General features: G+C 40.9%; 2 protein-coding genes across 3 annotated transcripts in view; both read right to left on the minus strand.

Moving 5' to 3' along the window:
- The window catches only part of LOC126108506 (uncharacterized), a 369,053-nt gene that overhangs the window by 134,391 nt on the left and 208,527 nt on the right, over positions 1 to 26,135 (minus strand). The gene's annotated exons all lie outside the window — the stretch shown is intronic.
- LOC126108505 (coatomer subunit beta') overlaps positions 1 to 26,135 on the minus strand; it is a 174,399-nt gene that overhangs the window by 121,737 nt on the left and 26,527 nt on the right. For both annotated transcript variants that reach the window (XM_049913771.1, XM_049913772.1), the window contains exons 4-5: positions 13,753 to 13,901; positions 6,107 to 6,305 (exon numbers count right to left, since the gene is read on the minus strand). In XM_049913771.1, the coding sequence (XP_049769728.1) occupies positions 6,107 to 6,305; positions 13,753 to 13,901 (348 nt within the window). The remainder of the gene's footprint in view (positions 1 to 6,106; positions 6,306 to 13,752; positions 13,902 to 26,135) is intronic.

The following is a 26,135-nucleotide window of genomic DNA, read 5'->3' on the forward strand; positions in this document are numbered from 1 at the left end:
TATACCGTAAAATGAACACTTTCTGTTGAAACAGTTGTGAGAAAGAACATGGTAAGCTGTGCTGTAAAAATGTGTGGTTTTGTTTTCCTTTTTGTAGTCATTTTTAACAGAAAACAGGACAGTTGCATTTATGCCTACTTTACAGTCCTACTTGTTCGTAGATTAAAACCACTTGAAATACAGTCATAAAAGCCACTATCCTCACACATCCAGCAGTGGGAAAGATTTCTCTAATTCCCCATGTAATAATGATTCCAACTGATTTATCAATTCATTTAGACTTTATTCCCAATCAAGGTTCCATCTGCAATCACAATAAATAAAGTCAGGGGGGGGGGGGGGGGGTGACGACAGAGAGGGGACAAGGAAATGGACATAAAGAATGGATGGGAAGGTGGATATGAACAGAAAGATGAGGAAGAAGGAGATGGATAGAAAGAGTGTGGGATATGTGATGTACATGGAGAGAGAGAGGGGGGGGGGGGGCAGAAGAAGATGAACAAAGGGAAGAAGAAGAGGAGAGGGATAGATAGAAAGGGGAAAAGGTGAGTAGACTCCCATACATATTTAACAATTGTGAAGCATTGACAGGTTTGCTAGTTTATTAATATTTATGTTTTGGATACAGGACAAAATTGTTGGAGAAAAAGTAGTTAGTTTAGTAGAAAGACGGTACTTATTGTGATATTATTTGTGTTCCAGATGCTACTGTGCACTGCAGAGATGACAGTGTGCAACTGTCGGGTCAAGTAGTGTGCATTAGGCAACATGTCATAAGGCTGAGCCACTGCTAATTTGAGTCCAAAAAGCCCTAAAAAAATTGCTTTGCAGCTTTCTATTCTGTGATTAACAACTTCAGAACTGTAGTATAATAAGTATTGACTGGAGAAATGTGATGCCCCAGGAAAATATATAACTCTGACAATAGTTACTGCAAAGTGATCTGAAATGGAAAACACACAAAATGTCAGTAATTAGGAAGGAGAGTTGTCGACTTCAATTTATTAGGAGAATATTAGAAAAGTGTAGACCATCTATAAAGGAGAAGGCATATGGAACACTAATGTGATTCATTCTTCAGTTCTGTTCAAGTTTTTGGAATCCCGACCACATCAGATTAAAGGAAGACATCAAAGCAATTCAGAGACACGATTCTCAGATTTGTTATCGGAACATTTGATCGAAACAAATTACCGAGATGCTTAGCAAACTCAAATAGGAGTCCTCGGAACAACAATGGCATTCTTTTCCTGAAACACTATTGAAAAAATTTAAAAATTTAAGAAACTGTCATTTGCAGCTGACTGCAGAACAAATCTATCACTGCCAACCTACAAAATAAGAGGAATTCGGGACCCGTATCGAAGCATATACACAAGTCGTTTTTCTGTCACTTGATTTGTAAGCAAAACAGGGAAGGGAACGACTAGCAGTAGTAGAAGGTACCCTCTGCCATGCACAGTGTAGAGGTTTGCGGAATACATATGTAAACACACCGGGTGGTTATAAACTGTGTTCCGGGTGCTGCAGGGTGGGCCGTACAAGTCGCAGGTCACCGAAATATCATATGTACATTCATTAATCGTTGCGCTCCCCGAGTATGTTGAAAAAATAATGGTTTCACTTCCTGTCACCAGGTGAAAATATGGTACTGTAAGCAATCACAATGTGGTGTGGGTGCACAAAAAGGGGAGGAAGAATCAAGCACATTATAGTGGCGGTTCTGTCACATTTATTAGTTTAGGGTCAAAAGTTGCATGTGTACAACACGGTCTCCCAACTCAACAAGACGCCGACTCTCTAACACGATACAGTCGACTGTTATTCACAGTGTTTCCATTGTAATCCGAGTGATATGTCGCCATACGCTATCCTTCAGATCGTACACACTCTTTCAAATATTCCCACAACCAGAAGTCACACGGGTTTGGGTCTGCGGATCTGAAAAACCACACATCTCGAAATTGATGTAGTGACTATCGAAGGTTCCTCAAAGCGAGTCTTTTGCCTGATACGTGACATAATGTCATCACCCCATTATGCATGAAAATGGTGGTGTGGACACAGCTGTGTTGTTGCAAAGCTGGAATCACGTGTCGTACAAGGAGTTCCTCGTGATGCATACATGTCACTGTTCACTTAACAGTCCCATCAGAGGTGACCCCCTCGAAAAAATGAGGACAAAAAATTATGGAGCATATGAAACCATACCACACAGTAATATAAGTCGAGTGCTGTGGATTTTCCTGCAAGACATGCGGCAGAGTAGAATCCTGCAGCGACACTTCTGCAAATTCACGGCACCGTGCAGAATAAAATGTGCCTCCTTTGCCCAAAGAATATTCCCAACGACACGTCATCTGTTTCCAAAAAATTAAGGACAACATCACAACATTGTAGTTACATCGGGGCTTCATTTGTTGCACATTCTGATTCTTGTGGGGACAGCAGTGTAAAATGCACCACAAAATCTCTGAAGTTGTTAACCAGGGGAGAGACAATTACCTTGACACAGCTCAAGCACTAGCTCCAGAATATAAGGCATGTGGTGCACGGTCAGCTGAAGTTAAAGCAACTGCAGTCGGAATAGCCCCTCCCCCTCTCCCTGCTGCACCATCTAATTCACCCGCGTCTTCAAATTTCCGTATCATATTCTTTAGCCCATTTATTGACAAGGAGCCTCTTCGCAACTGGTACTGCTGCAATATTCCCACAGTGCAGTGCTGCTATTGCTGCTGTTCTTATAAAATAACTTTACCAGCAGTGCACATTCTATCTTCTCAGTAGCCATTGTGTCTCACATGGAAAACTTCAACTTCTTATCCCTTTACACCAACAATCACTTCACAAAAGAACTGACATGCATCGCCAAGTGGGAAACAGTATACTGATGTCAAAACAGGAAACATTTCTCATTACGATTGATTACAGTGCCATGTTCTAAAGGTGGCAGGGGTAAAATACAGGGAGCGAAAGGCTATTTACAATTTCTACAGAAACCAGATGGCAGTTATAAGAGTTGAGGGGCACGAAAGGGAAGCAGTGGTCGGGAAGGGAGTGAGACAGGGTTGTAGCCTCTCTCCAATGTTATTCAATCTGTATATTGAACAAGCAGTGAAGGAAACAAAAGAAAAATTTGGAGTAGGTATTAAAATCCAGGGAGAAGAAATAAATACTTTGAGGTTCGCCGATGACATTGTAATTCTGTCAGAGACAGCAAAGGACTTGGAAGAGCAGTTGAACGGAATGGACAGTGTCTTGAAAGGAGGATATAAGATGAACATCAACAAAAGTAAAACGAGGATAATGGAATCTAGTTTAATTATGTCGGGTGATGCTGAGAGTTAGATGAGACACTTAAAGTAGTAAAGGAGTTTTGCTATTTGGGCAGCAAAGTAACTGATGATGGTTGAAGTAGAGAGGATATAAAATGTAGACTGGCAATGGCAAGGAAAGCGTTTCTGAAGAAGAGAAATTTGTTAACATCGAGTATAGATTTAAGTGTCAGGAAGTCATTTCTGAAAGTATTTGTATGGAGTGTAGCCATGTATGGAAGTGAAACATGGACAATAAATAGTTTGGACAAGAAGAGAATAGAAGCTTTCGAAATGTGGTGCTACAGAAGAATGCTGAAGATTAGGTGGGTAGATCACGTAACTAATGAGGAGGTATTGAATAGGATTGGAGAGAAGAGAAGTTTGTGGCACAACTTGACTAGAAGAAGGGATCGATTGGTAGGACATGTTCTAAGGCATCAAGGGATCACCAATTTAGTATTGGAGGGCAGCGTGGAGGGTAAAAATCGTAGAGGGAGACCAAGAGATGAATACACTAAGCAGATTCAGAAGGATGTAGGTTGCAGTAGGTACTGGGATATGAAGAAGCTTGCACAGGATAGAGTAGCATGGAGAGCTGCATCAAACCAGTCTCAGGACTGAAGACCACAACAAACAACAACATTTTCACCTGGTGGTAGCAACTTTCTTCTTCTTTTTCCTCCCCCCCCCCCCCTCCCCCAAGCAAACTCTGCGAGCTCACAAATTAATGAACATACCTATGACATTTCAGCATACTGAGAGGTACGCAGCCAGCCCTGCAGTACTCAACACACTGTCAGTTTAATTATAAACACCAGGAAAACTAGCGGGAGAAAAAACTGCGCAAACAAGCCACCTTAAAACACATTATGAAACTATTGATAATTCAAGGAATAGGTCTGTCGTGTCACAAAATATTTCTCTTACTGGTCTGCTCAAATAAAAAGCAGGTTTGCTAGTGAACTAACATCTGCCATCCCATCAAAAAGTAACCTGTTAAAACACAACAATCCCCCTGTCTGTGGCCAAGCCATGACCCCAAAATATCCTTTCACCCTTAAGCCCTAGTCCTGCAAGTTGTGCAGGAGTACTTCTGTGAAATTTGGAATGTATGAGGTGAAGTACTGGCAAAAGTAAAGCTCTAAGGTCTCAATGTGTTTTTTTTTTTTTTTTGCTCACTTCAGCACCATCCACAACCAGTTCTGTATTGAATGACCATACGTGACAGCCATGGAATTCCAGCCCACAAACTGAATCCAGCATCTGTAGGACACAATGCATGTGTGCATCAACGCATACTTGTATCCACCATTCTGGAAGTTTCACTGGTTATTAGTGTACCAGCATTTCACATTTGGCTTATGTCGCACTTATATTAACCGATGCTCTTCAAATCTTATTCATTATATATATCACCTACACAAATGTATTCTTGAAATGTTACTCTATTTTTTGGTGTTGCAGGTTTTTTTTTTTTAAGAAAATATCAGCGTACATTCCTGCACCAGTAACCCAGAAAGATGTAACGTATGAAAGAATGACTAGTTTTCAAAATATTAAAAGTCTGGTAAACAGAATGCCAGAAAAGGAATACAAGTCAAAAATGTGTAAAAATTACAGAATCAATTTAATGGGCAAACAAATCTACTTGTATCTCAACTGTCTAGAAAAATTCATCTCTGGTTGATATACTAACAATGAAGGAGTAGAGAACAAAAGTGTCACTGGAGACCAGATATAGCAACAAAAACTAACATTCTGAGGCTGTTATCTTATGTTGTCGTCCAAACTGTAAAATTATCTGGACGCTAATAACAAATATTTCCTGCAAGAACATTCGTACAGAAAGAGCTCACACTAATAATGACTAATTAAAAGTACTTTATACAGGCTGTCCCAAGAGGAATGGTCAGTATTCGAGAACACTTATTCAATGCAAAAATGCCTAGTAAACACAGACTCTAAAAGACATACCTTATGAGCTACAAGCACTCATTTAGTGTAACAGATGTGTTTCACAATAGCAAAGATGAACAAGTGGTCAAAGTTCTAAGGTATGCACATTAGGGGCTGTGTTTATTAACATTTTTTTCTCGTTTTGGTCCAGACTATCACCTTGCAAAATATAGAACGCAAATGGCTTTCCTTAGAACAGATTTGTTTCACAGTATTGAAGATAAAGTGCTTACAGAATCTTAATGTTATGCATTTCAGGGCCCATATTTACTAGTATTTATTGCGTATGTGGTGTCTGTTCTTTCAGACAGATCCGAAAGAACAGACACCACATATATACTTAATTAAGGCGAGGACGGTCGATGATGTCTTCAATGTAGATTCACACCAGGCTCGAACTCTTACGGGAATTGGTGAAATACCACGAGTAATAGCGAAATGTGCAAGGGGGACTACATTCGTAGTGTGGGGGCAAGTTGAGAATTTGGGTCTGACAGGAGGTGTGCTAGGTTAGTCTGAGCAACTGCAATGACCACTGTGTCCTGATGGCTCAGTGGTCACAGCATCTGCCTAGTAAGCAAGTGATCCACTTCAAATCTCAGTTTGGCATAAATTTTGAAGTTTCACCAACAATTTAAATCGACAACTACTCACAACCAATGTCTGTAATTCCTTTCTGTCTTTAGTCTTTTTTGCTTCAAATGACTGTTCCCGCCATATTCCTCAACACTGACAATTCCTCCTCCAACACCCAGTATACAGAAGAAACACATTTGCTATCACCAGCACACGATCACATAAATTGAGCGTATATCGGCACTGCGTATTTATACCTGCGGAGATATTCTGCGCGTGGCCCTCGAGCGTCTGCACGCACGTCTTGTTCTGGTAGTCCCACACCTTCACCAGGCGGTCGTCTGCACCCGATATCAGGTACGGCTTGTCCCCGCCGTGGTAGTAGTCCACGCAGTTGACGCCCTTCTCGTGGCCGTCCAGTGTGAAGTTGGGGGTGGGGGAGCCCAGTTGCCACACCTGCGGGTAGAGGGCACAATATTCGGGTGAGAGGAAGCGGTACGGCAGAGGTAGGGACTTGTAGGCAGTAACAGTGATATAAACTAGAACAGTACAGGTTTGTTAACGAAGTTGAGGCATCGAGTTGTGGCAAGGCACATTGGTAAGACCGAAAACACTGCAAGCTTTCAGAATACAACCTCATTCAGCCTAACTAATATAGAATACATCGTGTGAGGACTGCTCAAATAATGCCCCACATTCCTCCCCCCCCCCCCGCCCCAGCTGACAACAATGTTACAAACGTGAAATGTTAGGTACAAATTCTCTGTAGCTTTCTGCGAGTGCATGTAATATTTTTATTTCCTCCAGCAGACAGGGTAGCTGCAGCAATGTTTCAAAATGGCATCTGTAAAGGACGTACAATGTAAGCAGTGTGTCGTAGTCAAATGTCTCACTGTAGAGAGAGACTCTGTAGGGAATACCACATTTACCAAGTGCAAAATTCTGAGAAAAAGAAGGGTAAAGTACAGGAAAAGATGGGTAATATACAATAAGTGCAAGTGCCAAGAGGGAACACCAAGAGTGGAACAACAAGAACGAAGTGCTCAGATCAAAGCGGGTGTAACACAGGGAAGTAATCTTTCACCAAATCCGTTGAATCTGTAACAGGCATTCAAAGTAAATGAGCCAGAGACATAATTACAGAAACCAGTACCTGTAGGTTAGAATTATTGAACCTGGCTGTTGACACACTTGTCCCACTATGACACAAGGTGGTGAATGGCTGTCTCATAACATTCATGGGTCTGCGATGTTAACCAGTTCTGCACGTACAACTGGATGTCATCATCCGAGATGAATTTTGAAGGTTATGCCGACGTTCTTCTTTGACCGAGATGGCCCCCTTCTGATTCACTTCCTGCAGCACTGGACAACAGCGAATGCTCAGCGTTACTCACAAACCTCGACCACCCTTCGCCAAGCGATCAAATCAAAACAACCGGGCATTCTGACCCGTGGGGTCATTCTGCTACGCGACAATGTAAAGCCTCATATGGCCGACACAGTCGCGGTACTCCTGCAGAAATTGAAATGGAAGGTTCTAGGCCTCCCTCCATACAGTCTGGACCTCTCTCCCTGTGATTACGCCATTTTTTGTGCCCTTAAAAAAGCTCTGAGGGGCAAAAGATTCACCTCGGCCAAAAATGTCCAGCTGTTGGTGTGGAACTGATTAACATCGCAGCCCCGGGAATTTTATGAGACAGCCATTCACTGCCTTGTGTCACAGTGGGACAAGCGTCTCAACAGCCAGGGTCAATACTTTTAACATACAGGTACTGGTTTTTGTAATTACGATTCCGGCTCATTTCTTTTTTAATGCCCCTTATATACATTGACGAAGCCGTGACAAAAATAAAAGAAAGGTCCAGGAGTGGAATTAAAATTCGATGTGAAAGGATAGCAATGATAATATTCACTGATGACATTCCTAACACTGGTGAAAGTAAAGAAAAAATTACAGGGTCTGATTAATGGAATGAACTGTCTAATGAGTACAGAATAGGCACTGAGAGTAAACTGAAGAAAGACGAAAGTAGTCAGATTTAGCAGAAATGAGAACAACGAGAAACTTAACGCCAGCACTGGTGATCGTAAATTAGACGAAGTTAAGGAATTCTGCTACCTAGACAGCAAAATAAGCAATTACAGACAGAGCAAGGAGGACATCAAAATCAGACCAGCACTGGTAAAAATGGCATTCACGGCCAGGAGAAGCCTACTAGTATCAAACATAGGCCTTAATTGAGGAAGAAATTTCTGAAAATGCACATCTGGAGCACAACATTGTACGGTAGTGAAACACTGACTGTGGGAAAACCGGAACAGGAGAAAATAGAAGCATCTGAGATCTGGTGCAACAGAAGAATGTCGCAAATTAGGTGGACTGGTAAGCTACACAATGAGGAGGTTCTCCACTGGATCAACAAGGACAGGAATATATGGAAAACACTGATGAGAAGAAGGGAGAGGGTGGTAGGACATCTGTTAAGATATCATGGAGTAATTTCTATGGCACTAGATGGGGTCGTAGAAGGCAAAACCTGTGGGAGGAGGACAGAGACTGGAATACATCCAGCACATATTGGAAGATGTACTCTCAGATGAACAGGTTAACACAGGAGTGGAATTTGTGGCAGGCTGCATCAAACCAGTCAAAAGACAGATGACTCAAAAGACAAGATGAGGGTTTTTTCTCAATTCGTCATTTGAAAACTACAGGGGTATTTACATATTAAACTATTGCTACTGACGTTAACATTTTTAATATAGTATATAGTGGTCAGTATTCATTTACAGATGTAGCTTTGGATACTGACGTCACTTGCAGATTTATTTTGAAGAATTCATAAGGGCAGGACTGTGCAAATCATACTCACCTCAAAATTTCCCAATACACTGAAGCGTTCGATACAGTAGCTTTGTTGCTCGAACGATCAGAAAATTTCCTGACTTGCCCAGTGCTAGTGTGAGAAAGGGGCGAAAAGCTATGAAGTAGCCACTACAAAAATCTATTGCTCTGCTTAGAATTTGACAATTTTGTGAAACACAGGAGGAAAGAGCATACTCTAAACAGGATATTGTGTGTTGCTCGACAACAAGAGAGTTGTGACCTCGATGCCACCCGTACCACCTGGATTCTTCCCCCCAGACACCAGTTCGTCAGACTACCGCAGGTGGGAACTGGCACTACAACACGTCCTCAGTTCTCGCCCACCACTTCGCCTTAATTTACGTGAATTTGTTCCGTGTCAACATTTCTTCACAGTAACATCTCCTTTCTTCACTCCATTTTAGTTTTCTACAGCTTTCATTTTCTGACCTGTCTATTTTTCTCCACCCCCCTTCCATCTCTACCACATAAAATGCACTCAGTTTATCGATTTTATTAACTCGTGTACTATATTTCAGCAGTAATCTCTGTGTTCCATATTCTCCTATCTTACACCTTTAAGCTCTCGGGTTTTCAAATCTCGTCCGGTGCAGTTCCCAACATTCTGTCTTTCCTCCTCATCCCATCCTGTACTTCTGCCCTGATCTGGGGATCTGGGCGACTTTTTCGAACTCTACCCATTTTTCTGAAGCGCTCTAGTTCCTTTCCCTTCACCCCTTTTCCTTCCCCTTCAATCCTCCTGCCAGAAGGAGCCATTGTCTCTGAAAGCTTGCACAAGTAAAACTTTTATTTTATTTTATTTATTTTTACGTATGTGTTCTCCTGATGAGTAGATTTTTTATCTATTCAATTGCATTATACTGGCTGTAATTATTGTGAGAATAAATTATAGCAGCGAGACCCACCACGGGAATAGTACAAACAGGTGTCGATAGATCACAGGACAAGTGAAAGTTCACAAATCGGACTGGATCGTGATAGTGATCTTTTAGTTGCTGCTGTTACATACGGCTTGCGCCCTAATACATATTGCAGCACGTGTTCCTCAGTTGCTGAAGCACAGCACTACAAATGGGTCGGGTAGTGACACAAGCTTGGCCGCAAACTAGAGCAGTGTGGGGAGTGGAGTAGGGAGCACGCAGCATATCACATCACACTGCCAACCACGGGAATGTATACCGCATACTTTGGTTTTTTAGGAAAATCTACCGTGTTTAAACTGCAGTTTTTCCGAGTCCATTTGTAGTGGGATTTGAACTGACTTTAAAACTGGACACTCAAAAAGAGGAGACGGTAAAGGTATAGACAGAGGATAGCGGCAGTTGGGGTCTTTTGGGGGAGGGGACCAACTGGCGAGGCCACCGGTCTCGGCAGATTAGGAAAGGACGGTGAAGGAAGTTGGCCGTGCCCTTTCCAAGGTACTGTCCCAGCATTTGCCTGGAGTTATTTAGAGAAACCTAAATCGGGATGGCCGGACGCAGGATTGAACCGTCATCCTCCCAAAGGCGAGTCCCGTGTGCTGTAATTATTGTGTTACAAATGTTGTCGATGTTCACCGTGACGTATAACGGGAATAAAACGGGGTGTGGCGACTGTCGACTTTGCAAGGTCAATGAGAGAACAGCGGGCAGACAACACGTTTGGAAGCAAGCAACACTGTAACATTCTCACGTCAGTATAGAAGGGAAATCCGATACGTATTCTGATAAAACCAGCTGTGTTCTCAGTTGCCACGGTAAACCCAACCTCAGAAATAGCAACATATTCAAAAGGAAGAGCCAGATATTTGTTAGAATTTAGTTTCACAGCTTTCCTGTCAGGATGATACCACATATGACGGGCTAAGTGGACAAAAAAAGGCAATGAAGATAAAAATTAATGTAAACAGTTCCTTTTGTTATCAAAATGTAGACTATCAATAAATGGCGCAAGTTCAGAGTAGGTGTAATGTTAACTTTTTAGGCAGATTCTTTTCTGCCAATGAAACAGTCTGTAGTTCCGATTGGTCAGAATTTGTTAAAAATAAATTTTTCTCACAAACTCTATGGAAAAGTGGGGTGGGGGTCATCTTATAGTCGGGTAAATCGAGTATTCACAAACTTTTGTGTGAGGCCTGATGAAAATCTGCATTTGACAGGAGTGCAGTCGGTGGCTGAGCACAGGGGGGTGAGCCCATCAGGTGGTGGTTTGGTGGAGCTTCAAAATTAGCAGTGAGTGGAAAGACTATCGATGGCATCACACCTGAAACACTAATGTGCCATTCTTCTCATTTGTGAAGATAAACACATTATGGCTTGGCAGCTTGTGCTGCTGCAGGGGATGTTTTGGTCTGACACGATGTTGGGTAGTACTACCAAACCTACCCTATGGCCTTGAACTGGCTCCCTAGGATTACTACTTGTTTCGGCCATTGAGGCAAAATCGTGAGATTTTTAAGCACAAAGAAGTGTATAATAAATTCAGTGTGTAATATTATAAATGTTTCTGATTTCCAGAAAATTTTCAAATCTTTTTTTTAATTATTATTCATCTTTTAAATGCTGGGAGGTGAAAGATCATGAATTTTTCCGGATTTCCAGGTTAAAAATACACTTTTTTCCTGGGTGAAAATACACTACAACTTGCATGAAAGTACGTTTTTTCCTCCCTGGTGAGTGACTATATACCACCCCTAGGAACTGTAAAACTTGAATTCTTTGAATGGTAAATGTTTTACACACCAGTGTAGAACCTCATGACACTAAACGAAATGCAACCATTTGAAAAACAACACATTTTGGAAGGAGTTTCAGCGTGTGGCAACATGTAAGAAAATATGCACTATATTAGGGAACTGTAAATATGAATTCCACTAAAGACAGCACAGTAGCTTCCGAAGGACTGAAATCTAGATTCTGACACACTTTTGTCAGTCAATCACAACAAAGGATACATAATGTAGTCAGATAACAACAACATCGCTGTTAAGCAACATGAACCTACAAATGGTAAAGTGAATAGTCAAACTACTGCACAAAAATTACAGATATAAGAAAAGCTAAACTGTCGCATACAATGTAAGTCGTAAAAAACTTCAAAAATGGAGTGTTACAACTCTGTTCTGAGCCAGTTTTGCAATGGCCACTCATTTGGGTGGACAGCTGATTAGTGGTCAATGCACAATCTTTTCAGCAGGCACAATATAAACTGACTGAAGTGTTACACAGTCTTTTCTCAAAGTATCTGTCTGCAGTATAGCTTTATGCAGAAATGAAATGATGATGCTAAACAGCAGAGAGAAAAAGAGAACAGAAGCTTTCAAAATACAATGTCACAGAAGAATACTGAATATTAGGTGGGTAGATTGAGTGTAATGAATGGGGGATGGTAGATTGAATTGTGGAGAAAATACATTTCTTGAGGGAAGTCATTGTCCTGTTTATGTTATCCTTATTTTCTGTTTTACTTATTTATTTGTTTGTTTGTTTATGTTTTTAAATAGACATTATTTTAAGCCTTTTCGCTATTCGGTAATTTTAACCCCTTGGGAATTTTCAGGCTACCTGTTAGTGAAACAGATAACAAATAGCCACTTCACGTAGAGAAAAAAATTAACTCAAAAATGTACATAAAAACTTTTTAGACATCTCCGCCACAGTGAAAAAACTGTAATCACATACCTTTAATTCCACAATAAAACATGCAGAAGAGATGCAGGAGGTACCTTCAACACTTGCCCTTCCAAGCTAAAGTTTTGGTGCTCCCTTATATTGCAGCTGGGGCAGGTGTGTGATGATATGGGGGGAGGAAGGGAGGGGGGGGTTGACAAAGAGGTTTGGGGATACTTAAAAAAACTACCATTTGACACCAAAAACATTTTCCTTACAGATTCGAAAAACCTTCACTTGCACTGGAGCTTCAGTTTCTCAACTCTAAACGGGTACGAAGTTCATTCATATCAGGTAGGGAGGGGGAGTAGAATACTGAATACTCTTTAATACTTTAACGACCAACCCGAGCACAACTTTGACCACAGCACTGCATTCAAAGGACTGCAACGACCTATATATCATGCTGTGATGTTCCACAACATGCAAGCCACCGATTGTATAAAAACTGGACCACTTTTATATGAGGACGTACGGACACCTCACTATCCCTGCCTTGGCAGGTGCTGCCCTCTGTTGTCAGTTTACAAAAAAACTTTGATGTAAGAAGTAGCAAATGTAACAGGTGCTGTTAGAACTGACTCAGCCACTGGGTGCTTGCATTTTCGTGAAATTTGTGCGAATACTTGTCAGGTTTGGCTTTTTGCTGTTTACTATATTTCCACTACAAATACATCACATTCTGTTGAGTGAGCAAAAAGTTTTGGAAGCCCTAGAGGAAGAGTTGAATGATTCTGAATAGGAGAGTGAAATATCTAACAGGGAACAGTGTGTAGAAATTGTCCCTAGAGCAACTATCAGCAACCCCCCCCCCTCCCCCCACGACAAATTCATGAACCCAAAGTGTTATTCCCCGTGAAGGTGTGCGAAAATTTTCTAAATGACTGTGTGTTGTGTAACTGAGGTGAGACATGGGTACCAACCCAACATTCACCTAAAAAACCACATTCAGGCACATTAGTCCTGCATTGTTCATCTGCTGGGTGGATTCAATCTGGGACAGGTGCACTTCCCCAAATCCAAGATGCTGCATGCTAAGAAGTGCAGCTGTCCAGGCAAGTTTTCACTTTCTGCTACCACTACTGTAAGATTTGGGAACTATCGCAGAACTAAAATACGGATGAAAAATAAACCTCGGAGCTTTGTCTTTCTTTAGCATGCATTGCCCTTTTGAGGCATCTCAAAGATGTACCAATAATATTTTAACTAATGGAACAAACTGCTGATTTTCTGGACCCGAACTGTTCCAATAGGCCGGTCCTCAAATTATTAACAACACACTAAGAGCAAGGATTTCTTCCGTCAGCACAATCAGCAAACGGCTCTCACTGCAATCGAGATATTAAGCAGTGTGATCGAGACTCACCTTGACAGTCCTGTCCAGGGAGGCACTAGCAAAGGTGTTGTTGTCCTTGGGGTTGATGACAATCTGCATCACATAGTGCGTGTGGCCCTCAAACACCTGCTGGCACGCCCACTGCCGCTCCCAGTTCCACAGCTTGATCATCATGTCATCTGAAACAAGCACGTGTTTGCTTCTGAACTCTCCTGTTATCTCCAGAAGGTATTTCAGGAAGAATACTTAACATTTTAGGAGTTGAAAGTACAGACAAACAGAAATAAAATGTTTCATATAAGGTGTTTTCAGTTTCTATCGGTTACAGAGACATTATGCACACATTATATCACGGCACTCAGCCGTGGGTGTTAACAAATAAGAATGTAAAGCATTCGAGGGATGAGAAGCAGTGCAGGGGAACGAGCCCCACCTAAACCTCCCAGGACTGGCAGCCTATACAAAGCTCACACAGATTGCAAATTTCTTTTGGTGTAGAGTCATGTTTGAACCCTGTGATGGGGCAGGATTAGTCTCTTCATTTCAAAATAAGAAAAGGAAGCAACAAGCAAAGTGGAATACACATAGCATCCAGCAACAGCTACGGCGTAATTGTTTGCCGAGGTTTGCAAAGTTCTAGATACGCTAGTTGAGGCCTGAGCTACACTGGAGTCTTACACAACCACATACCCGAGCACCCCCCAACCTAAAACGCACCCCCCAACCTAAAACTGCCACATAAAGGTGTTCATGTAATACAACTGTTAGAATTCAACCTGAACAAACACTTGCAGTGAGTGTTAAGGAAAAACAAATAATTGAAGATCAAAGTTGATTTTCACAAATTCCACCTCCGACTTCAACGCATTTTGAATTTTATTTTGAAATCATCTCTATATTCTTTCAACAGGACAGCACTATTCGTAACCCGTACAATCATTCGTCTATTGTTTTCACCTTTTCTATGCAGATTTCGCTTTTCGACAATCGCTGCAAATAAAAATTAAAGGGATTAGGTCCGGGTATCTAGTAGGGCAAGAAACACGACAGTTTCTGCCCGTCCGTCTTCTGGGTAATGCTAGTTTCAGATAATGTGTGACCTGATGACTAGAATGTGCAGGGATCCCATCCTGCTGGAAGGACATATCCACCCCTATAGCCACAGCAATGTCTTTCAATAATGCTGTAAGCTCATTTACAAGAATGATCCGTGTAAATGGGCTTTAAGACAATGTAGCAATGCAACAGGCTCAATCGAGTGATTATCATACCGTACCACGCGTCTAAAGAGAATTTAGATAACATTGTTGGGAACTGCAATATGACAGTAAAGTAAAATAAGTGGAAACGCCTTGATCACAAAGTCGTTTACTAAAAATACGATCAGTTTCGTCCTCTAGAAGTAGGCCATCTTCTGATAGTGCACCGTTCAGCTGACGATGGCGACACTTGCGACTGCTGTGCTGACCCCTGTCGCAAAACTGCACAACTGTTTTGAGTGCCGTCGTCACGGGATGGAGCTTTAGCTGAAGATTGCCTACTACTAGAGGATGAAGCCGATCGTATATTTAGCAAATGACTGTATGATAGAGGCTGTTTTTTTTACAAATGGTACTTTATTTACGTAGAAATCACAGTTGCAATTTATGAAATCTACTTTCAAATTTATCATATGGAATGTTTTATTTGAATTAGTCTATACTACCACCTCCTTACGGTTGCTCCTGAAATGTCCTGTATATATTTCTGGTTCAACTATGTTTACAAATTTACCAGAAATACAACTACACACTAGTAAATTATTTTCTCCCACACTTCTTTATTCCTTCATAAATTGTAATAGTACAAAAATAGAGCACAGTAAATATATCGTAAGGGTTTTTATGTATACTGTCACAGTGGAGTATAACCGAGTGTGGTTTGATACATATTAACAGTTATGTAGAGGGATTTTGCTTCTTGCAATTTTGTATGCTACAGCCACACTTCTTTATCTCATTATTGAAACTATAGAATCACAATTGCACCATATGGGTACATGTATTTATAAATTTTCCATCTGGTAAAGGATTTCATATTCTTACTGCTACACGTATAATTTATTTAACTCCAAACACTGTGGGGCAACTGTTCTCTCTTAAAGTTAATTAGTTCAATATACATCACATTTTGGTGACATCTTAAGTATATCACTGTGCAAAAATACATACATCGAAAATTTAAGCCCAAGAACAAACAACCTAGTCAGTTTTGTCGACAGACTGTTCCCGATTCAGGGATAGTAATTACTTGTCTTAAATTTTCATAATTCACGAGTTACTGATTCAGGGTGTATACGTGAACAAGGAAATAATATTCCCGGATTTCCCGGTTAAAAATACACTTTCTCCCGGGTGAAAATACATTTTTTCCATGTTAAGTGACAGTATCCTCTTCCTCGGAATGGTAAAACTTATCAGTTTATCGAGATTGCAACGCGCTTTTATAAGCCAGTCGTAGCTCATATCACGTGATCTAGCCAGCCGATACAGTGGATATTCAAAGCATAGGACACGTCGTGTAGTCAGCCAATAGCATTATCAATGTTAAGTAGCGCGTACACACAAATACGATAAGTTAATGGTTTAAATTAATATACATAGTGTTGCTACAAGAAAAGAAAAGCTTTCACATACAATATTGGTATCAACGATCAATAAGCTGCAAGATAAGCTAAACTTTCACATACAACATTGATCTTCTCTGTGCATGTTACACTTCAAGATACATCACACAAATATGCCAGTGAAATTTTTAATAACGACATAAATGTCCAATCTTCTGGGCTCGAAATTTTTCTAAATGGTCACCCTCAAAAAGTTGATTTTTAAATGAGAGTCAAATGCTCAGTGATTAAAGAAATTCATCGCACATAGTTCATCTTGCGTAAAAGAAAATTTACTTTGAAAGTAACGCTTTTCAATCAATCATTCGCAATATTTTCCCGCGACCTGTTACAGAGAGGTTCGTTTCAGCAGTTGCCAGAGAGCACCAGATAACAGGCATCACAGCACTTGCACAGCTACGATGACACAAGAAGTCCGTATGTTCGTACACGTAAAACATTAAAAGATCTTACGTTATGTCATAAAAAAAAAAAAAAAAAAAAAACAAGAAATCAGAGGATATTCCAAGATCATCGGAACTCGATGAACTATAATAACGTGCATTTTCGGTTTAAAGTGCACATTTGTACGTCCAGATTCCGTCGTAAATTTTCTTGGTGTTCCAGTACTGTATTATTTTATTTTTGGTTCTTTATTATGGCATATGCCATACTTGCAAGAAGACGAAAACATGCTCTTTTCAAATGCAGAGAACAGTTGACACTAGCTAATAGTACGGAATTAAACATTTCGTTACAAATTGACTGCATCAGTGGAAGAGATTAATAAAAACGACATTTATTCAGCAAACCGACAAAAATTACTTCATTGTTCTGCAAGGTGATTAATGCTCGACTGAAATTGCCGCCCGGCGCAGATACCCCGGTTCACTCCCAGTCAATATGGCAGCTTGTGCGTGACAGTAAAATTTATCCGAGTAGCATCTTGCTGCTACTGCTTATACAGCTAACAGCCACACTTTTGTAGCCAGGGTGCTACACATGCGCGACTCAACTGCGCATGCGCACGGGCCCGCACGCAACTGCTCACACAAATCTAATCCAAACAGTTGTGACGTCACCCTCATTGGAGGCAATTTGTTGTTATAAAGCATTGCATAGTCTTCCTAAAGCCTTTGACACATTTTGCTGCTGGCAGATGCTTGTATGAGCACTGTGTTTCATTGTTGTACATGGCGCATTTCCTTTGCAACTTAAGTTTTATTTTAGTCTTTTTTCTCTCGTTCATGTTTTATTGCTGCAGTGTTATTCAGCAGTAGCGGGATACAGTATAATCCTTTGCCTGAATATTATTTATCACCAGTCAAAATAATAAAAATTTAACTGAAAACTAAAACAAGAAATCCTGGAATTCTAAAAAAATCCCGGGTTTTTCCCGGTTTTCTCCCGGGTCGTATACACCCTGTGATTAATCAATAATTAATTTCAAGAGACCACCAATTTTTAGTCTGTATTATGTTTTAAAATTTGTTCTGACAATATTGATGAACTAAATTTTCTGGACACAGTGATGTTCTTAAGATTCCTGTATTTTGGTTTACGGGAAGTATTCAAAATTGAATATTAAATTGTTAAATAAATTGTAAACGGCATCTATTGGAACCTGGGGAAATTTTGTTGCACATGAAATCATGATATTAAAATGTAGTGCTTTCTGTTTTTGTAAAACTCAAGAATACTAATCACTTTGGATGTGAAATAATTGGTACTAGAAACCCAGCTTGGTTACCTATATAATATTCTCTCTTTGGTATTATTAATTATTGTATCTTTTAACTGGAAAAAAAACACCCTAGAAATTACAAGTTAACACCACACGGCAAGGCTATAAATAGTCACAATGGTGGATGGATGGGACAGTTGGACAGTATATTCACAGGAGCACACATTTTGTCAATCGTAAAGGTGAAATCCTACAGGAACAACGTGAACTGTATCACATAACAACAATACAAAGTTAGTGAGAACTGTGTTGATGGAAAGACAATGGCGGGTAAGCAATAAATACTGAATCGTAATCACCGTAAATGTACGTAACCGAGCAGTAAACAGTAATGATTATGTGTGTACTCTGAAACTATTTGTGAATGACATCTGGCATCAATACTCTTCAAGTCATGAGAATAAGCAGACCATAAATAACAATGTCACATGTCAGTGCTTTCAATTAACATGCATACAACTGTATACCCCATGCTCCACTTGTGTTGAGATTCTACATTTTCAGTTTGCAGTGGTAAACAGACGGAGGAGCTCGACACAGTGAAGAATTGAAACATTTCAACACTATGGCGTGAAACCTGTGAAGCAATTAACAAGTACTCTACACAGTGGCCAATGCACCGCGGTTTCAGACCGTCTGAGAATTACATCCGCAGTGTCTCTTAGTAACTACAGCATCACACTTCCTTTTATTTCGAGAGATAAAAGTTGGTTGTACCTGCTGCTTCCCTCTGAGCCGGTAGCTACCCGCCCCCAATCCCTCCTCCTCAGGTACAATCTTAGGTTAAAATTTGATACAATAAGCAAAGTACTACAGTCGGAAACTGTACGGGTCTCGAGGCAGCATAACCAATTCCAACATTTACGAGACTTCCTTGCTGACACACTCCACAAAATGATGAAAGGAAAATGTTTATCTGTAACTACATTTTTGCTGTTCGTGCAGTAAAACTTGTGCATAAGACACGATATTATAATTTATTACTTCTTTACTAGCGACTCTATTCGTGACACAAGTATACCGATGCATGTAGCTACGAAATTGTCCCACTGTATGACACACCATTCAGGAGATACTTCACAAACATTGAGGTATGTGGAAAACTTGCTTTTGCTTACGGAGCATGAAGTACCGAGACTACGGTAATTAGCATTTCACGATGAGACCGCATTGTGACTTCCGACTAACTTTAAGCGTAATTTCAAACTGTTTGTCACTTCCGTGCTTAACGTCAAATATTTAACACATTAACTTGTTTGTAAATTAATCAGACATTTGAAGTTGTTTTATACAAGAGAGTTTGATTCTTTAAATGAACGGCGGTTTCACTGATACTTACACCGTCCAGTCGCATTAATCGGGGTGTATATGTGGACAAGGAAAAAAATTTCCCGGATTTCCCGGTTAAAAACACACTTTCTCCCGGGTGAAAATACACTTTTTCCGTGTTAAGTGACAGTATATTCTTCCTCTGCACTGAAAAACTCATCAATCCTTTGAATGTTTATAGTTTTATATACTGACGTAAAATTTCCAGGCGCTTTAGAAAACGAAACTCAGGGGGGAAAAAACAAGTTTTGAAAGACCTTTGATGTGCAGCAACATGTACACTGCATATTTTCGTATTACGAAGGTATAAATTTGAATTCCACCAAACACCGTATGTCACTTTCCGAAGCATTGAAATCAAGTTTGCGGTGCACTTTTGTAAGCCAGTCATAGCTCGTGTTACGTGATCTCACGAGCTGATGACAGCATACGACAGGTGATTTAGTCAGCCAGTAGCAAGATCACTCTTCAGTAGCGCGAATACACAAATTATAAACATTAATGGTTTAAATTTATATACATAGAATTCACATATAATATTGGTCTCTAAGATTAATAAGCTGGAAGAGAAGCTAAGCTTCCACATATAATGTTGATCTTTTTTGCGCATTTTACACTTTAAGATACATCACACAAATGTCCCAGTAAAATTTTTAATTCACATTCTTCTAAATGGTCGTCCTCAAACAGTTGATTTTTAAATGAGAGTCAAACGCTTTACGATTAATTTATCATACATCTTGCACATAGAGTATCTTGCATAAAAGGAAACCTTCTTTGAATGAACATTTTTCAAACCACCATTCGCAATATTTTCCCACGACCTGTTAGAAATAGGTCCGTTTCAGCAGTTGCAAGGGAGCGCCAGATAACAGGCGTCACCGTGCCAGCGCAGCTACGATGATGCAGGAAGCCCATACGTTCGTACGTGTAACACGTTAAAGGATCTTACATTATGTCACAAAAGAAAAAAGACAAAAGAGGATACTTCAAGAGCGTCGGAATTTCGTCAACCATACAAAAAGGCATAATTCGGCTTAAAATGCACATTCGTATGTAAATTTTCTTGGAGTACCAGTACTTTATTATGGCAAAATGCCATTCGTGCACTTGAAATGCAGCGAACAGTTGAAACTAGCCAATAGTGTGAAATTAAACACTTCATTTCAAATAAATTGACTGCCTCGGCAGAAAATATTAATAAAAACCTAATCTCTTTAGCAAACCGTCAAAAATAACTTCATTGTTCTGTAAGGCGATTAATGTTTTACTGTCAGAAAGGTGGAAATAAAATCTGAAACTGAAAACATATTTTAGTCTTCCGTAATTACGCGAATGTATTTTAATTCATTTGATAGCTCCTGGCCACAAAAATCCGTTTTGTTATCATTTAACGTGAGAACAATAAACGAAGGGGAAACAAGAAAAATCACTGAACGTAAACACAGGTCACCTCCTCACCACAAATCTGCTCTGGGCACCAGCCTCAGATCTACTATATTTCCGAACCGGGGCAGTATTAAGTAGTGGCGCCCAGCCACACTTCGGTAACTAGAAGTGGGAGAAGGTACTACTCGTACGCAACTCACCTGCGCATGCGCAAGAGCCCGCCCGCAACTGCTCAAACGAATCTAATTTAAACAGTTGTCACGTCAAGCTCTTCGGAGGCAATTTGTTGGTATAAAGCATTGCATAGTCTTCCTAAAGCCTTTGACACAGTTTGCTGTTGGCAGACGCTTGTACGAGCACTGTTTTGTTGTTGTATACCGCGCATTTCCTTTGCAACTTAAGTTTTATTTTCGTTTCCCCCCCCCCCCCTTTCCCCTCACCCCCCCGTTCATGTTTTATTACTACAGTATTATTCTGCTCTAGCGGGATACAGTAATATCCTTTGTTAGAGTATTGGTTCTTACGAGTCAAAATCACAAAAATTTAACTGAAAATTAAAACAATGAAAAATTCCCGGAATTCTAAACAATTCCCGGTTTTTTTACCAGAAGAAAAAATCCCTGGGTTTTTCCCACATCTCCCGGTTGTCCCGGGTCATATACACCCTGTTAATGTGACAGCCTGTCAAAAGCCCGAATAACCACCGTCTGCGGTACGGACCGCTACGAGATGTGCAGGAGGGGAAACGTCGAGGTTCCGGAAGGTACCGACAGGGTCACGGAGCCGTACTGACTCCAGTGCCGCAGAGACCCGTGCCAGGTTTCTCAGTCGAAGATACACGGCGCGAACGGCCCGATCGAGCCGGTACCGCAGATTCCCGGCCGGATTAAAATATGGGGGGGTCCAGTGTCCGGGGAAGCACAGTAAACTTATCGAGGTGCTCTTAGAACTGCATACGTATACTGTGAGCTGTGCGACACGTCGCGCTGTCCTCCCGGTAGACGCCACCGTGCCGAGTAAGGAACGAGCCGCACGGAGGGGTGGACGTGGCCCCGGGGACGGACGCGTACTCGTGTCGATCCGTTCGGTCTTCCAGCATGAAGAGATTGGCCGGGGAATGCCACAGAAACATTCCCCAGACTGTAACACACCCTCCTCCGGCCGGACCCTCCCGACGATTGTTGCGGAGCCTACACGTCACCTGCTGTCTGTCCGACAGAGCACGAGACGAACTCGTCCGAAAAAGGCCTCCTGTCACCACTCGGCAGGTGTGCGGTTGTCGCACCGGCCCGCAAATTCAGGCAACATTTGCCGAACGGTCGTCAAGGTGATACTGTCCTTATCCCCTACGTTCGTCTGGGTGGTCAGTCACTTGAATGTTACAGGCCTATTCACCCGTAAATGTCCCCACAGGCATCGTCCACCCTGTCATCTCAGCCCTGCAGTGCGCCAGTCGCCTCGGCATTCGTTACGGACAGTGCCATTTTGCCGTCCAGTTTACTTTGACCGCTACAGCACATGTTGTTGTTGTTGTTCTGAGACTGGTTTGATGCAGCTCTCCATGCTACCCTATCCTGTGCAAGCTTCTTCATCTCCCAGTACTTACTGCAACCCACATCCTTCTGAATCTGCTTAGTGTATTCATCTCTTGGTCTCCCTCTACAATTTTTACCCTCCACGCTGCCCTCCAATGCTAAATTTGTGATCCCTTGATGCCTCAGAACATGTCCTACTAACCGGTCCCTTCTTTTTGTCAAGTTGTGCCACAAACTCCTCTTCTCCCCAATTCTATTCTATATCTCCTCATTAGTCATGTGATCTACCCACCTAATGTTCAGCATTCTTCTGTAGCACCACATTTTGAAAGCTTCTATTCTCTTCTCGTCCAAACTATTTATCGTCCATGTTTCACTTCCATACATGGCTACACTCCATACAAGTACTTTCAGAAACGACTTCCTGACACCTAAATCTATACTCCATGTTAACAAATTTCTCTTCTTCAGAAACGCTTTCCTTGTCATTGCCAGTCTACATTTTATATCTTCTCTACTTCGACCATCATCAGTTATTTTGCTCCCCAAATAGCAAAACTCCTTTACTGCAGCACATAAACATTTTAAAAACTTAGTTGTTTCGGGAATGCTTCCACCCTAGGCCCGACAGCTAACAATTGTGCCCTTTCGGACGTAATAAATCACTCGATTTCCACATTATGACGACAACTGCACAGTTTTCCGCATCCCGCCGATGTGGTTCGTATACCCTCCACTGCTAGTGCTGCCACATGCAGACTGTAACAGCAGTTATTGCACACAGATATTTGCATAGGCAGTGGTATTGTTAATCTAACAGCACTGTGCACTTAAACGATAACAATTATGGCAACCCACAAACTTTTCAGAGATATGTCCCTCCCCCATTAACGGCACTCCCCTGAAACCGAGTATTAGTTTGTTTTCCTTTTTTACCAAATGTTTTTGGTAGCCTCTCTTTTTCCATCCTTTTTATATGCCCACAGTCTTGAAGTAGGTTCATCTGAATAAAACTGCTGACTGAACTGTGAACATTCATTTAGGTTCACATTACCGCATTTCTTATTTATCTTCTCTCAATATCACTGCCAAATGCCTCCAGAAATTCATCTCTAAAGATAGGCATTTTGAATTTGTTGCCTTTTCATTTTACTTATTTGTGAACTACACGTATTAATTCTCCTATCAAACATTTTACTTATTCTTGTTTCAGTTATAATTCTTATGTGAGTATTCCATGCAACTCCACTTAATAGAGATGATCATCTGTCGCCAATTTATACTCTATTTATTTCTTCATCTTGTTTCCCGTCACTGTTTCCCACAGTAACAGGTGCCACTGTTCCCATCCCTTCTTCCAATAAAATATCCTCATATTCTTATGCTAAAATGAGTTCATTACTGCCAAACTTAAATGAGTACACCATCATTTATTGGGATACCCACATTTTTACATTTTCCTTAAAACACCGTTTAATTTCGTCTGTGTACAATCTTTTTGTAACATGAAATTCGAATGATGCACATTTACCAATTCTGATACAGAATTTTTGTATAATGTATGAACTGCATTTCTCATTTTTGCGTTTACTCCCACTGATTTTTAACCCTAGCAATACCAATGACCACCACTAACAAAATGCATATTTTATTAATTATTGTTGATGTGTAAACAAGCCTCTGAACCTGAAAAATCCAGAAGCTGAAAATATCTTTTAATGCTATAATTTACTGAATAAGACATTTGTTATGAATGGCTACTCTACTACTAATGGACGAAGGAGGGAGGGGGGGGGGGGGGGAGATTGGGGAGATCTTTATGACCACTTCATTAGATTTAAATTTTCACATTAAAATTTTAAACGGTCATAAAATCTGGTAGAGAATTCATTGTAAGCCATTTTTTTTCCAAAATTTTGAAACAGAGGATACACGAGTAGATTACATTATTTACAAAAAGAGGACACAAGGCATACACAGCGGAACAACTTTACTGAGTAATCAGTGTGTAAATGATAACTTCTTACGATGTACCCCAGTGATGTAAGGCCAGTCGAGACAGAATCTGTAGGCACTGAAAACCTAGTAACTCCATGTTGTTAAATTTTGCAGGATAAGAAAAATGGTTCCTTAAAAAAATAATATAAAGTGATACAGAAAGATCCTACTTGTGAAACTATATAGCAGAAGCCTTGTTATTGACAGATTAGAGGAATGCAAGTTATTGATAATGGAGTTACATGTTACTGGAATTAAAGAGGTTTTTACAGACAACTCAATACACCACAAGTATATTATCAATGGTAGGCAATGAAAACTTAATTACTCCATCTGTTTTCACACACAGATGGAGTTACCAGGTTTTCACCGCCTACCACTGATGAGATACTTGTGGTCTGTTGAGTTGGGAAACAACCTAAAATTGGCCTACAAAAGCCACCTAACCTACAGTGCACTTCTGCTGTATAAAATTTTAAATACCTTCTCGTCCTGTAATGACACCAGCCCGTGAGTTAATAACGAGTGAGATGCCTGTAGTTTCCGTTCAGCACACACTGTTCAACAGGATGCTCCGCAGCAGAATACCTCTATGTGCCCTCGTCAACTCACTGACATCGTCAATTAAGTTTACAGTGCACACAGCTTCACTGAAGCCGGACCACAGAACAATGGGAACTCATCGTCTTATCGGACGAACCACATTTATTGTTACACCGAGTCAACAGTCGTGGGCAGATACGCTGTCATCCCGGCAAACGGCTGCCTGAAACGCGCACCGAGCTACAGATGCTGGCTGTATGAGGAGTAGTATGCTAATGGGGACACCCAACTGGGTGTCCACAAGACCTCTGTCAGTACTTGAAGGAAGCACGAAAGCTGTGTGAAATTTTAACACTATTGCAGGCCACACGAACCATCCGCGCTCGAAGTTTCTTCGAAAGGGATGGCGCCTTCCTGCAGGGTGAAAGTTGGTGTCACAAGGCCAGAATCGTACCACAGTGGTTTGAAGAGCGTGGCACCGAACTCACGTCATACATGCAATTTGATTAACAGTCACTTGCGAGGAACGGTATCAAAAGCCTTCTGGAAATCTAGGAATATGGAATCGATCTGAGATCCCTTGTCGACGGCACTCATTACTTCGTGGGAATAAAGAGCACAAGAACGATATTTTCTGAATCCGTGTCGGTTATGTATCAGTAAGTCATTTTCTTCGAGGTGATTCGTAATGTTCGAGTACATTATATGCTCCAAAATCCTACTGCAAATTGAGGTCAGTGATATGGGTCTGTGATTCAATGGGTTACTCCTATTTCCTTTCTTGAATATTGGTGTGACCTGTGCTACTTTCCAGTCTTTAGGAACAGACCTTTCGTCAAGTGAGTGGTTGTATACGATTGCTAAGAAAGGCACTATTGCATCTGCATACTCTGAAAGGAACCTGATTGGTATACCATCTGGAATGGAAGACTTGCCTTTCTTAAGTGATTTGAGTTGTTTCACAACACCTAATATATCTACTTTTATGTTACTCATGCTAACAGCTGTTCTGGTTTCGAATTCTGGAATATTTACTTTGTCTTCTTTCGTGAAGGAACTACGGAAAACTGTACTTAGTAACTCCGCTTTAGTGGCACCATCATCGGTAACATTTCCATCGCTATTGTGCAGTGACGGTAGCGACTGTTTTTTGCCACTGGTGTACTTTACATACGACCCGAATCTCTTTAGGTTTTCTACCATATTTTGAGACAATGTTTCATTGAGGAAA

The sequence above is a fragment of the Schistocerca cancellata genome, chromosome 11, assembly GCF_023864275.1.
Source record: "Schistocerca cancellata isolate TAMUIC-IGC-003103 chromosome 11, iqSchCanc2.1, whole genome shotgun sequence".
Classification (NCBI taxonomy): Eukaryota; Metazoa; Arthropoda; class Insecta; order Orthoptera; family Acrididae; genus Schistocerca; species Schistocerca cancellata.